The following is a 15,606-nucleotide window of genomic DNA, read 5'->3' on the forward strand; positions in this document are numbered from 1 at the left end:
AGCTTGACCAGTTAACCAGTAGAGAGCTTCCTGCTGCTTGTGGGTAGCATTCTCGCCTCTGTAGTCCAAAGGTTGTGGGTTCAAGTCCCACTCCAGAGACTTGAGCACAAAAATCTAGGCTGACCCTCCCAGTGCAGTACTGAGGGAGTGCTGCACTGTCAGAGGTGCCGGCTTTTAGATAAAATGTTAAACTGAAGCTCCGCCTGCTCTCTCAGGTGGACGTAAAAGATCCCATGGCACGATTTCGAAGAAGAGCTGGGGAGTTCTTCCCAGTGCCCTGGCCAATATTTATCCCTCAATCACTATCACTAAAGCAGATTATCTGCTCAATATCACATTGCTGTTTGTGGGAATCTTGCTGTGCGCAAATTGGCTGCCGTGTTTCCTACATTACAACAACGACTACATTTCAAAAAAAGTACTTATTTGGCTGTAAAGTGCTTGTCGACATCTGGTGGTCATGAAAGATGCTATATAAATGCAAGTCTTTCTTTCTACCCAGCCAGGACTAATCTACCAGTTGGCTGGGTAATGGCCTGTAGCATTATTTGGAACTGAGTGACAAGTCTGCCTTTCCAGGTCACATTAATGAACCGAGCTGGTTGGTTAAGTAAAAACATTGTCCTGAAATACTGCGATTATGAGGAGAGATTACATAAACTGGGCTGGTGTTCCCTGGAATATAGAAAGGTAAAGGGTAATTTGATTGAGGTTTAAAGGAATTGATAGAGTAGATAGAGAGAAAGTTTTCCCGCTGGTGGGGAGAGTCTCGGACAAGGGGACATCACCTTAAAATCAGAGCCAGGCCATTCAGGAGAGAAGCTAGGAAACATGTCTTCACACAAAGGGTGGAACTCTCGCCCACAAAAAGCAGTAGATGCTAGCTCAATTAATAATTTTCAATCCGAGCTCGATAGATTTTTCCTAGCCCAGGGTATTAAAGGATATAGAGCCAAGGCAGGTGGGTAGAGTTAAGATACAGATCAGCCATGATCTCATTGAATGGCAGAACTGGCTGGAGGGGCTGAATGGCCTACTTTTTTTTAATTCATTCCCAGGATGTGGGCGTCGCTGGCAAGGGCAGCATTTATTGCCCACCCCTAATTGCCCTTTGAGAAGGTGGTGGTGAGCCGCCGCCTTCAACCGCTGCAGTCCGTGTGGTGAAGGTGCTCCCACAGCGCTGACTTTGTCGTAGTGGTTTGGGAGGGCAGTTAAGAGTCAACCACATTGCTGTGGGTCTGAAGTCACATATAGGCCAGACCGGGTAAGGACGGCAGATTTCCTTCCCTGAAGGACATTAGTGAACCAGATGGGTTATTGCGACAATCCGGTAGTTTCATGGTCACCATTATTGACACTAGCTTTTTTTTTTAAATTCCAGATTTATTTAATTAATTGGATTTAAATTCCCCAGCTGCCATGGTGGGATTTGAACTCATGTCTCCAGATCATTAGTCCAGGCCTCTGGATTACTAGCCCAGTAACATTATCACTATGCCCTCCTACCCCTGATCCTATGTTTCATTTCCAATCTTCCATTGCTCAGTGTCTATTTTTGGGGCTACCTCAAGCCCAAAGAATGTAGCTTCCCTCTGCCAAGGATGATAGTGACCACTTTAGTCGTTAGGCAGGGAGCAGGTACCAGGAAGTCCACACGAGCAGCATGACGAGCCGCTCAACTCACCATAAAATCTGTGAATGAATTGCCACCATTCACACGTCATACCTCATTGAAAATAACAGTGCTCTGCAGTTTGGGGAACCCCACCACCGCAGTGACACACTTTTGTTTCTTTGTTTGATCCGTGATATTTTCTCTGTTTATCAGGAGGACATAATTAAGATGCTGAGGAGCAGTTCCAGCGGATCAACTCTTAAGGTGGAAGACAGCTCCCCAGAGACTCCGAATGGCAAAAAAAGTAAGTAAGCATGGTGGAATGTATTTGCACATGCAGTGAGTCACAGTGGACGATTGCATATTAGCCGGCTCACATAGTTCTGTTATAATATCTCCAAAAGTGTAAGGAGAAAGAAATGGAACTTGGCAACAACTGGTCAATATGCACCTGGAGAGACTGCCAGGAATTCGCTTCTGTGTGGTTACAGTGATTTCTGGCTTCAGAACTCAAATTCTTTCCTTTTGAAAATCACTTTTATTTAGGAACAGGAGCAGGCCATTCAACCCCTCGCGTTATAAGAAAGAACTTACATTTCTGTAGCGCCTTTCACGACCTCAGGACGTCCCAAAGCGCTTTACAGCCAATAAAGTATTTTTGAAGTGTAGTCACCGTTGTAATGTAGGAAACGCAGCAGCCAATTTGTGCACAGCAAGCTCCCACACACAGCAGTGAGATAAATGACCAGTTTTAGTGATTGATTGAGGGATAAGAACATAAGAAATAGGAGCAGGCGTCGGCCATTTGGCCCCTCGAGCCTGCTCCGCCATTCGGTAAGATCATGGCTGATCTGATCTTGGCCTCAACTCCCACTACCCTCCCGCTCCCCATAACCCTTCACTCCCTTATCGTTCAAAAATCTGTCTATCTCCACTGTAAATATATTCAATGACCCAGCCTCCACAGCTCTCTGGGGAAGAGAATTCCAAAGATTCACGACCCTCTGAGAGAAGAAATTCCTCCTCGTCTCCGTTTTAAAAGGGTGCCCCCTTATTCTGAAACTATGCCCCCTAGTTCTAGATTCCCCCACGAGGGCAAACATCCTCTCAGCATCTACCCTGTCCAGCCCCCTCAGAATCTTAGACGTTTCAATAAGATCACCTCTCATTCTTCTAAACTCCAATGAGTATAGGCCCAACCTGCTCAACCTTTCCTCATAAGACAACCCCTTCATCCCAGGAATTAACCCCGTGAACCTTCTCTGAACTGCTTCCAATGCAAGTAAAACCCTCCTTAAATAAGGAGACCAAAACTGTACGCAGTACTCCAGGTGTGGCCTCACCAACGCCCTGTACAGTTGTAGTAAGACCTCCCTACTTTTATACTCCATCCCCCTTGCAATAAAGGCCAACATTCCATTTGCCTTCCTAATCACTTGCTGTACCTGCATGCTAACTTTTTGTGTTTCATGTACAAGGACCCCCAAATCCCTCTGTACCACAGCATTTTGTAATCTCCCTCCATTTAAATAATAATTTGCTTTTTTATTTTTCCTACCAAAGTGGATAACCTCACACTTTCCCACATTGTACTCCATCTACCAAATTTTTGCCCACTCACTTAACCCATCTACTGTATGTCCCTTTGCAGATTCTTTGTGTCCTCTTCACAACTTGCTTTGTAAGTATGTAGGAAAGTATTTGTTCCCTATATTTTTCTTGCTCTTTAACTGTGGAAAGGGATCCTAAGTGATTGACATCTGTTTCCTCTGTGCCCGAGGTGCAACACCTGCCCAGCAGAGTGCATCTAGTGATCAGACCAAGGAATCAATGCATTGCCCAATTGAGGAAAATGAGACCAAATGACAGATTTTGACAGGCCTTGCACTCCCATTGTTCAGTTTAGCACTCATGCCTTCAGCCCTAGTATAAGGGTTCATAAATGCCGTGCTAGATTACGGATGGCGTATCCATTTTGACGCTCCTATTATATCCTCAGCTCCTCCAATGTTCCTGCCCATCTCCTCGACGCCACAGCCTGAACGAAGGAAGCCACCTCAGAGGCGGCACTCCATCGAGAAGGAAACACCAACCAACGTGCGCCAGTTTCTTCCTCCGTCGCGACAGAGTTCCAAGTCTCTGGTAAGTGCAACATGAATGAGAGTTGTGATGGGGTTCCCGCAGATCCTCCGTCACTTGTGAAGATGTATCTAAATGTGAGCACATTTCAAAAACAGAACTTCTAGGAAAGTTCCAAGGGGAGTGAGGTAAGAAAACTACTAGGCACTTGGTCTAAGCGTTAAACAAAGCTTTAATCAACTGTTTTACAACATGGAGGTCTAGTTGTGTCCTTCACTAGTTCCTGTTAAGAATGTTCTGTGCAAGCTGGGCCTGTGCCCGAGTATTTATACTCTCCCTAGACAGCGCCACCCACAGGCCGCTCAGTATTATTTCATAAGTCTTTCTTTCATGAATGACCGATTCATGTCAGGGAGCATTTCCATTGTGTTGCATTAGTATCAAATGTTCTCTGTCCAGCTCAGTTTTTCATCAGGTGCCATCGAAGGCTACTTTGAACAATATATAGTTAGGGGCTTGAACTCAGCACTGCAATGGACCTATAGCCATAGTCCTTCTGCAGCACAGGTCAATGGAGATTTGGAAATTACAACATAGAAGGAGGATAGCTCTTCATCTGGAGATACTTAGTTTAATCCCATTTCCCTGCCCATTCCCATACCTCTTTTATATTAAATATTTATGCAGTTCCCTTTTTAAGTGCTATAGTCTTGGAGTAAAGTTGGAATGCGCTATACCCCAGGGGCCAGTGCTGGGTCCACTTTTGTTCTCTCGCGTATATCGAGGCTTTGGATTCAGATATAGGGAGCATGCTATTGAGCTTGTCTGATGACACAAGGGGTCAATTTTAACCCTACCCAGCCGGCGGTAACCGGGTGAGTGGGCAGTTATACACCAGTAGGTTAATTACCCACTCTGAGGAAGACAGGAGCCTGATAAATGTACACAAGTCAGAGTCCTATTACGTCAATAGGACCTCGATGCAATTTTAACGGGGACCCGAAGACGGAAGAGGCCTTTCTGGTGAGCAGCAGGAGTGCTCCTCCGGGCTCCACAAGCAAATTTACTGCCTCCCCTGTCCCGGACTCTCCACCACCCCCCCAGCCCTTTCCCTACCCACAAGACCTTCCCTAAATCCTCTTCCTCACACTTATTTGGATGCCAGCGGGCGGCCCAGAACTGTTCAATCTTTGCCTGCCAACATAGGAACAGGACGAGTCCATTCAGCCCCTTGAGCCTGTTCCGCCATTCACTGAGATCATGGCTGATCAGCGACCTAACTCCATATACCCGCCTTTGGCCCACATCCCTTAATACCTTTGGTTAACAAAAATCTATCAATCTCAGATTTAAAATTAACAATTGATCCAGCATCAATTGTCGTTTGCAGAAGAGAGTTCCAAACTTCTACCACCCTTTGAGTGTAGAAGTGTTTCCTAACTATGCCTGAAAGGTCTGGCTCTAACTTTTATAGACTATGTCCCCTAGTCCTAGACTCCTCAACCAGCGGAAATAGTTTCTCTCTCTCTCTACCCTATCAGTTCCTCTTAATATCCTGAAAACTTTGAATAAATCTCCCCTTAATCTTCTAAATTCCAGGGAATACAACCCTAATTTGAGTAATCTCTCCTCGTAATTTAACCCTTGAAGTCTGGGTATCATTCTGGTAAACCTACGCTGCACTCCCTCCAAGGCCAATACATCCTTCCCATGGTGTGGTGCCCAGAACTGCTCACAGTACTCCAGCTTTGTAGAGCTTCTACCCCCTTGATTATTTGCTGTATCTGTAAGTCTGTTCATGCCCGTCCCGGCAGTTAAAATTGCCGTGGCCCCCTGCTGACTCTGCTGGGTGCTTTCCCGCTCGACACTGCCGCAAAAGTGGAAGGAGATGGGAGGGAGAATTGGCAAACAGTGAGAAGGAATATGGAAAGACTTCAGGACAAAGGGTAGTGGAATGGGCAACGAGTTGGCAAATGGAGGCGTGTGAGGTAATACATTGTGGGAAGGAAATCAAGGAATGGGAGTACAGGCAGAATGGAATGACGCAGAGGGATGTGGATGAGCAGGGATGAGGGGTTTCAGTAATGTGGAGAGACTGGAGAAGCTGGGATGGCAGGAATGACGTATGAGGAGAGATTGGGTCGATTAGGCTTATATTCACTAGAGTTTAGAAGAATGAGAGGGGATCTCATTGAAACTTATAAAATTCTAACAGGACTAGACAGACTAGATGCAGGAAGGATGTTCCCGATGGCGGGGGAGTCCAGAACCAGGGGTCACAGTCTAAGGATAAGGGGTAAGCCATTTAGGACAGAGATGAGGAGGAATTTCTTCACCCAGAGAGTGGTGAACCTGTGGAATTCTCTACCACAGAAGGCAGTTGAGGCCAATTCATTAAATATATTCAAGAAGGAGTTAGATATATTTCTTAAGGCTAAAGGGATCAAGGGATATGGGGAGAAAGCAGGGACAGGGTACTGAATTTGGATGATCAGCCATGATCTCATTAAATGGCGGAACAGGCTCGAGGGGCCGAATGGCCACTCCTGTTCCTATCTTCTATGATTGTTCTTCTTAGAGCAGAGAAGGTCATGGGGAGATTTAATAGATGGACCTAGTGGATCCATCAGTCCAGACAAGAGAAAGGGCAGGTCAACAACGTGGGCTTAAACCTATCAGCCCTGTATTCTTCCGAATAGCCTGCCTTCACTCCACCTGGACATTGAGAGGCGCACCTTACATCCCCCGCTTCCAAGAAAATGGAGGATATAACTTATGTCTGAAGTTACTAATGTCAGCGCACAGACCAGGGGCTTGGATAGTGCCCAGCAGAAAGCCAAGACCCGATTTTAACCCTGCCCACTCAGCGTGAATGGGACGGGCGGTTAGTTAATATGGCAGTCAAGCGCTTCTCGCTGCGTTCCTTACACGGTCACGCCATTTTTCAGTCACGGGAAAGGCACTTGCGACAGGCCCCAGAAGGAAACCTTGGGTCTCCCCTGCCCTCTCGCACGATCGCCTGCGGACCCTCCCCCACCACCGCTTACCTCATGCTGGGGATCGTTTCCTCAGGTTCCCCCCCCCACCCCTTCCTCCCCCACCCTGGCACCAGCCTTCTACCACCCAAAATCCCACTCACACCCACCGGCCAGGTTAGCAGGGGAGTCCGATCTCTGAAATGTTAATGAGGCCCTGGAGTTAGAATTTCCTGGGCCTCCCACCTACAGCGTCATGGGAGGTTTCCATTCTACCCCGGCAAACTCTTGCCCCAATTTAACATCTTAAGCTTGCGTTGAGCTTCATTGGAACAGTGTAGGAGACCCAAAACCAAGTGTGAATGGGAGGCAGACTCACTGTTGAGCTCACAGTCACACTTGCAGATAGTTCCGAGGTATTCAATCACCTAATTTTCATTTGGTCTACCCAAAGTAGAGGAGACCTACTATGAGCAGCAGATACCATTTATTTCCATTGACTTAAAAGTCAATATAAGAACATAAGAATTAAGAGCAGGAGTAGGCCATACAGCCCCTTGAGCCTGCTCCGCCATTCAGTAAGATCATGGCTGATCTTCGACCTCAACTGCACTTTCCCGCCCGATCGCCATATCCCTTGATTCCCCTAGAGTCCAAAATTCTATCGATCTCAGCTTTGAATATACTCAACGACTCAGCACCACAGGGCTTGGGGGTAGAGAATTCCAAAGATTCACAACCCTCTGAGTGAAGAAATTCCTCCTCATCTCAGTCTTAACATGCTGACCCCTTATCCTGAGACTATGCCCCCTAGTTCTAGACTCTCCAGCCAGGGGAAACAACCTCTCAGCATCTACCCTGTCAATCTCCCTCAGAATCTTATATGTTTCAATGAGATCACCTCTCATTCTTCTAAACTCCAGAGAGTATAGGCCCAATCTACTCGATCTCTCATCCCGGGAATCAATCTAGTGAACCTTCGTTGCACCGCCTCTAAGGCAAGTATATCCTTCCTTAGATAAGGAGACTGAAACAGTGCACAGTATTCCAGGTGTGGCCTCACCAAAACCTTGTACAATTGTAGTAAGGCTTCCTTACTATTGTACTCCTACCCCCTTGCAATAAAGGCCAACATGCCATTTGCCTTCCTAATTGCTTGTTGTATCTGCATGCCAGCTTTCTGTGTTTCTTGTACTGGGACACCCAAATCTCTCTGAACACCAACATTTAATAGTTTCTCACTATTTAAAAAATATTCTGTTTTTCTATTCTTCCTACCAAATTGAATAACCTCACATTTCCCCACATTATACTCCATCTGCCACCTTATTGCCCATTCACTTAACCTGTCTATAGCCCTTTGCAGGCTCTTTGTGTTCTCCTCACAGCTTACTTTCCCACCTAGCTTTGTATCGTCAGCAAACTTGGATACATTACACTCAGTCCCTTCATCTAAGTCATTAAGTAGATTGTAAATAGCTGAGGCCCAAGCAGTAATCCTTGCGACACCCCACTAGTTACGGTCTGCCAACCTGAAAATGACCTACTCACTGTTTTCTGTCCATTAACCAACCCTCTATCCATGCTAATACATCACCTCCAACCTAATCTACCCAATATGTTTATTTATTGGTGGTATATGTTGAGGGAAGAATTCTTGGTCAGCACTGGGAGTCAAATAGTGCCATGGGACTATTTACATTCACCTAAACCATTAGTACAGACATCAGCCTAAATGATGTGCTCAAGTCCTGATGTGGGTCTTACATAAGAACATAAGAAATAGGAGCAGGAGTAGGCCAATCGGCCCCTCGAGCCTGCTCCGCCATTCAATAAGATCATGGCTGATCTGATCCTAACCGCCAATCTACTATTACAGAACCATCTCCTGAATCTAACAGAATTAGACACACGAAATAGGAGCAGGATCAGGCTACACGGCCCCTGGGCCTGCTCCGCTACCCACAGGGCCATGACCGATCCGAACCTAGACTCATGTCCAAATTCCTGCCCGCTCCCCGTAACCCTTAATTCCCTTTACTTCTAGGAAACTGTCTATTTCTGTTTTAAATTTATGTAATGATGTAGCTTCTACAGCTTTTTGGGGCAGCATATTCCATGGACCTACCACCCTCTGAGTGAAGTAGTTCCTCCTCATCTCAGTTTTGAAAGAGCAGCCCCTTATTCTAAGACTATGCCCCCTAGTTCTAGTTTCACCCATCATCGGGAACATCCTCCCGCATTCCACCCGATCCAACCCCTTCACAATCTTATATGTTTCAATAAGATCGCCTCTCATTCTTCTGAACTCCAATGAGTAGAGTCCCAATCTACTCAACCTCTCCTCATATGTCCATCCCCTCATCCCCGGGATTAACCAAGTGAACCTTCTTTGTACTGACTCGAGAGCAAGTATGTCCTTTCTTAAGTATGGACACCAAAACTGTACGCAGTATTCCAGGTGCGGTCTCACCAATACCTTGTACAACTGAAGCAATACCTCCCTATTTTTATATTCTATCCCCCTAGCAATGAAAGCCAACATTCCATTGGCCTTCTTAATCACTTGCTGCACCTGCATACTAACCTTTTGAGTTTCGTGCACCAGGACCCCCAGATCCCTTTGTACTTCAGTACTTTCCAATTTCTTGCCATTAAGATAATAACTTGCTCTACAATTTTTCCTGCCAAAGTGCATAACCTCACACTTTCCAGTATTGTATTCCATCTGCCAAATCTCTGCCCACTTACTTAGCCTGTCTATGTCCCCTTGCAGGTTTTTTATGTCCTCCTCACTCACTACTTTCCCTCCCATCTTAGTATCATCTGCAAACTTTGATATGTTACACTCGGTCCCCTCCTCCAAATCGTTAATATAGATTGTAAAGAGTTGGGGACCCAGCACTGACCCTTGCGGAACACCACTAGTTACTGATTGCCAGTCTGAGAATGAACCATTTATCCCAACTCTCTGCCTTCTGTTAGATAGCCAATCCTCTATCCATGCCAGAATATTACCCCCAATCCCGTGATTTTTTATCTTAAGCAATAATCTTTTGTGTGGCACCTTGTCAAATGCCTTTTGGAAGTCTAAATACACTACGTCCACTGGTTCCCCTTCTTATGTTCTTATGTAAGTCCTGATGTGGGTCTTGAACCTAGAACTTGGGCTTTGAGGCAAGGTTGCTACCAACTGAACCAGGCTGGCACTCTAGCAGTGTGAGTAAGGTCGGGACAATCACATGTAAGGGACAGTGCAGACTAGATGCAAATTTATGATAATTTTGTAGCTGTTATTATGTGTTCTGTCTAAAAGTTTCAAACCAAACTTGTGCTTTCCTAAATTCTTCAGAAACGTTGCAAAGATTGTCACAAACTCCTGTTGCTATTGTCAATTTTGGACGCTGACAATGTACGGCTTTGGTTAGAAACCAGAATTGTAGTTTGTTTGTTATGGTTCCGACAGAGAATCCCCGTGCAGATTTCCCTTGTAACCATCTGTCTGTTGTCCAGGTGTCCAGGCTAAGCAGTTTCTTACCTCGGATGAACCGCCAACCGTTTTTCCCAACCATGCAAACAGCCTCCATGCTCAATTCTTACCCTGTGGAAGCCGCCATGTTTGGTATAATGGGGGCTGTGTATTTTCTGTGCGGCAGAGTCTTTAGCAGCAGGTGGAAAAGACCGAAGGTTTGCCGCTTTGCCCTCTCTGAAATACTCCTTTTCAAAAAAAAACAAATCTTTCTCACTTTCCGAGCAGGCGCAATCCCAGGTTGCATTACTAGATCATTGCTATCTGCTTTGGTGGGCGTTCCATATCTGATTGACACTGATTTTCTTTTTCTCTTTGCTGTTTTATCTTTTTGGAGGGCGAGATGATGATGTCTAATGCCAATCATTTTTTACTTCAGAAAATGTGTTTTTTGCTTTATGCGCTGTAGGCCAAGAAACATTACATAATCGTGGAACTATACCCTCCTCACAGTTAGCACCTCTGTTTCGGTTTTTGTAGCAAATTGCAATTACTGTGATGAACATAAGAATTAGGAGCAGGAGTCGGCCATACGGCCCCTCGAGCCTGCTCCGCCATTCAGTAAGACCATGGCTTTTCTTCGATCTCAACTCCACTTTCCCGCCCAATCCTCATATCCCTTGACTCCCCTCAGAGTCCATAAATCTATCGATAAGAACATAAGAAGGAAATGAGGAGGAATTTCTTCACCCAGAGAGTGGTGAACCTGTGGAATTCTCTGCCACAGAGGGCGGTGGAGGCCAATTCATTAAATATATTCAAGAAAGAGTTGGATATATTTCTTAAGGCTAAAGGGATCAAGGGATATGGGGAGAAGGCAGGGACAGGGTACTGAATTTGGATGATCAGCCATGATCTCATTGAATGGCGGAGCAGGCTCGAAGGGCCGAATGGCCTACTCCTGCTCCTATCTTCTATGTTTCTATGTAAGAACATAAGAAATAGGAGCAGGACTAGGTCATTCAGCCCTCGAGCATGCTCCGCCATTCAATAAGATCATGGCTGATCTGATCTTGGCCTCAACTCCACTTCCCTGCCCACTCCCCATAACCCTTGACTCCTTTACCTTTCAAAAATCTGTCTATCTCCACCTTAAATATATTCAATGACCCAGCCTCCACAGCTCTCTAGGGAAGAGAATTCCAAAGATTCACGAGCCTCTGAGAGAAGAAATTCCTCCTCATTTCCGATTTAAAAGGGTGCCCCCTAGTTCTAGATTCCCCCACGAGGGGAAACATCCTCCCTGCATCTACCCTGTCAAGCCGCTTCAGAATCTTAGATGTGTCAATAAGATCACCTCTCATTCTTCTAAACTCCAATGAGTATAGGCCCAACCTGCTCAACCTTTCTTCATAAGACAACCCCTTCATCTCCGGAATTAACCTTGAAGGAGGGGCAGGAGTCGGCCATACGACCCCTGTTGTTGTAACCGAGGTGATGGATCCCTGCTCCCGAACCCCTGTAAAAGTCTGACGCTCAGATTTTCTTTACCTCAAAGACAATAATGCTCTTCCTGTTGAAAGGGTAACTCAGGAGAGCTTTGGTTTAAATCTCTCCCTATTTCATTAAACATGATGCATAATCCAGCAAAAGAAACCTCCTCAGCTCTTTAACTCTCCCTGGTTAAAGTGTTGGATTGTTCAAGTGTAAATGTTTTCAGGCCTACAGCCGCATTGTAACTTGATTTCTCGCCCTCCCGTTATGGTTAAAGAAATCAAGGACTAATCACGTTGCGGAAATGATGCCTGTGAGCGCTCTGTGTGATAACTTTAACAATGCTGTCGCTGTGTGTTTTTTGAGAGTGATTCCTCGACCTATATTGTTTCTTCACGATCCTGTGCACTTCTGTGTGTGAAATATTCTCTTTTTGAATTGAATGGTTTTCTTTGCAGTGGTTTTGTTTATAGGTAGGTTGGACAAACTTTCTGACAGAGGTGCACAAGATGTGGGTTTATTTTCTCCTTGTCAGACAAACTTACCAATCCCTTTGAAGGAAGGTGGATACGAACTCTCTGTGTTAGCTACATGGGCACCACACAGTACTCGGTAAAACCTGTCCGACTCCCTCGGTTGTAGAGAAAGACAAGGTCAAAGTTGTAGATCTCAACTGTGGTTGCTGCAGAATGGTGATCAGCTGTGGCTCAGTGGGTAGCACACTCGCCTCTGAGTCAGAAGGTTGTGGGTTCATAGTCCCACTCCAGGGACTTGAGTACAAAAAATCTAGGCTAACACTCCAGTGCAGTGCTGAGGGAGTGCGGCACTGTTGGAGGTGCCGTCTTTCGGATGAGACGCTAAACCGAGGCCCCGTCTGCTCTCTCAGGTGGACGTAAAATATCCCAAGGTACTATTTCGAAGAAGAGCAGAGGAGTTATCCCTGGTGTCCTGGCCAATATTTATCCCTCAACCAACATCACTAAAGCAGATTATCTGGTCATTATCACATTGCTGTTTGTGGGAGCTTGCTGTGCGCATATTGGCTGCCGCGTTTCCCACATTGCAACAGTGACTGCACTTCAAAAGTACTTCATTGGCTGTAAAGCGCTTTGAGACGTCCGGTGGTCGTGAAAGGTGTGATAGAAATGCATGTCTCTCTTTGCTCTTGATGAGCTTGGGTCGACAACCCTCCAGGATTGCCCTGGAGCCTCCAGGAGTTAAAGACTATCCTCCGGGACACTGCAAGAGCAAACCCGGGAGAAAAATTATAGGGGCATTCAAAACAAATTCTACTTTCCTTGAACACTTTCATTGATCAGTTATAAAACTATTGAGACATGGGGGAATGAAGACTGTTGAATGGCAGTGTCCAATCGGCCAACTTTCCGATTGGCGCAGGAAGCGGGGTGCTGAATGAGGATTGACAGGTCAGATGACCAATGGCGGGAGTGTGGGGGCGGGGCAGTTGGAGGCAGAGGTCAAAAAAAGAAAGACTTGCCTTTCTATAGCGCCTTTCACGACCACCGGACGTCCCAAAGCGCTTTACAGCCAATGAAGTACTTTTTGAAGAGTAGTCACTGTTGCAATGAAGGAAACACAACAGCCAATTTGCGCACAGCAAGCTCCCACAAACAGCAATATGATAATGACCAGATAATCTGTTTTTGTTATGTTGATTGAGGGATAAATATTGGCCAGGACACTGGAGAGAACTACCTCTATATCTTCTCCAAAATAGTGCCGCAGGATGGCTTATGTCCACCTGAGAGGGCAGACGGGGCCTCGGTTTAACGTCTCATCCAAAAAGACGGCACCTCCAACAGTGCAGTACTCCCTCGGTACTGGCACAGGGAGTGTCAGCCTAGATTTATGTGCTCAAGTCTCTGGAGTGGGACTTGAACCTGAAACCTTGTGACTCAGAGGCGAGGGTGCTACCCACTGACACAGATATGTGATGAAACCTCCCACCCAGGCCGATGATGAGCAGAGACGAGGTGCTATCGCCCGAAGGGGATCATTCCCAGGCCATTTTCAGTTTCTTGACTAAAACGCAGCTTTGGAATTTGGGCCTGGCCCTGTTGACTGCAGGAAACTCTGGACCTGTTCAGAGAGAAAATGGGAGGGGGGGAGATTTTATTTTTATATCACTAGGCAAGATAGCATTGTAAATGCAGAATTAGTAGTGATTTCTGGGACAGGAGCAAAATCAGATATTAGTGACTTTTTTTTTTACAGAACTGTGCAGAGTTTTTGGCACTTACAAATTTGTTCTATCTTTACTCCTTCCCCCCACCATACGCAGCGACCAATCCCGCACTCAGCAAACCTCCGCTCACCAGAAATATTGGACAGCGTTATCTATTCTCCAGTTTTATAAAGAACTTTGCTGCATTTTGCCAAAAAAAAAATCACTATTTTATTTAAGAATCAAAATTCTGGGGAAATTTGTAAAGCAAAACTAATTGCCACACGCCGTTATTATGCTGCTGTGAGCTGTTACTCGGAATACACCGGGTAGGTGAGTGGACTGCCCCTCCCCAATGGGACAAACTCCATTTATTTACAAAATGATGGGAATTAATTCATGGCACCAGACAAAGGATTTTCTTACAAGCATAGAATGATACAGCACAGGAGGAGGCCATTCGGCCCGTCGTGCCTGTGCCGGCTCTTTGAAAGAGCAATCCAATTAGTCCCACGCACTCCCCTGCTCTTTCCCCAATTTTTCCTTTTCAAGTATATATCCAATTTCCCTATTGAACGTTGAAATCAGTTGTAAAAATTAGCCATGTTTGATAAGGGCTGCTTTCTTCCCTCTCCAGCCATGGTGAAGGGCTTTGCCACCAGACCTTCACTGTATTGAACTGTCGACAGATTGATTTTCCCCATCCTAAGATAGTTTGACTTTGTTTGCTAGTCAAGTAAGCAGTCTTACTGTTGACAAACATGTCTAATATACATATAATAATAGAATAATACCTCTTGTGGCAGAGTTGTGAAATCCATTCAGAAGGCCCAAGTTTGAGCCTTCAGTTTTGACTGTCACTCATTGCTTCAGTGTTCCATTGCTCTTAATGGATGAGGTTTCTCCAGACTGCTCGATGGAACCCCTTTGCTACAGTAGACTTTTGGGGAGGAAAGAGGACATAAAAGGAAAATCCCAAGGATAATCGTGCCCAGCACCCCACAACAACAACAACTTGCATTTATATCGCACCTTTCACATAGTAAAACGTCACAAGGAGCTTCGTAGGAGCGATTATCAAACAAAACTTGACACCGAGCCACAGAAGGAGATATTAGGGCAGGTGACCAAAAACTTGGTCAATGAGGTAGGTTTTAAGGAGCGCCTTAAAGGAGGAGAGAGAGGTAGAGAGGCGGAGAGGTTTGGGGAGGAAATTCCAGAGCTGAGGGCCTAGGCAACTGAAGGCACGGCCACCAATGGTGGAGCGATTAAAATCGGGGATACGCAAGAGGCCAGAATTGGAAGAGCGCAGAGATCTCGGGGGGGTTGTGGGGCTGGAGGAGATTACAGAGATACATTCCCATTGCTCATCAGTAATTCAGAAATATCTGCTAATGTTTTGAATTTTCTGTGTGTGTGTGAGTTCCCCTTTGAGGCAATGAGTGGTGCCCATGTACCTGTTACCCGCCTTTCCTGATCTTATTTGGAATGATTTTTACACCAACAACAACAACAAAAATACAAATTAAAAGCAAATGTGCTAACTGGCTACTGGATTGTTAAAGAGAACTGTGAATGGTGAGCAGCTAATGTGCTACTTGTGTTACAGGAGGAGTTCTGCTACCCTGTGGAGTGCCTGGCGTTGACTGTGGAGGAAGTGATGCACATCCGACAGGTCTTAGTGAAAGCAGAACTAGAGAAGTACCAGCAGTACAAAGATGTCTACACGGCCCTGAAGAAGGGAAAGGTTAGTTTAGTCCTTTGAAGAACTTTGTTTCAACCAGTTTGT

General features: G+C 45.7%; 1 protein-coding gene across 5 annotated transcripts in view; it reads left to right on the forward strand.

Moving 5' to 3' along the window:
- Positions 1-15,606, forward strand: part of spire1b (spire-type actin nucleation factor 1b) — a 358,259-nt gene that overhangs the window by 318,141 nt on the left and 24,512 nt on the right. For 3 of the 5 annotated variants that reach the window (XM_085992324.1, XM_085992325.1, XM_085992326.1), the window contains 4 exons: positions 1,829-1,919; positions 3,615-3,757; positions 10,183-10,356; positions 15,427-15,564. In XM_085992324.1, the coding sequence (XP_085848450.1) occupies positions 1,829-1,919; positions 3,615-3,757; positions 10,183-10,356; positions 15,427-15,564 (546 nt within the window). The remainder of the gene's footprint in view (positions 1-1,828; positions 1,920-3,614; positions 3,758-10,182; positions 10,357-15,426; positions 15,565-15,606) is intronic. The other 2 variants (XM_085992327.1, XM_085992328.1) reach the window with 1 other exon arrangement.

The sequence above is a fragment of the Somniosus microcephalus genome, chromosome 7 (assembly GCF_052327205.1).
Source record: "Somniosus microcephalus isolate GS21.2 chromosome 7, FLI_Smic_1.0, whole genome shotgun sequence".
Taxonomy (NCBI): domain Eukaryota; kingdom Metazoa; phylum Chordata; class Chondrichthyes; order Squaliformes; family Somniosidae; genus Somniosus; species Somniosus microcephalus.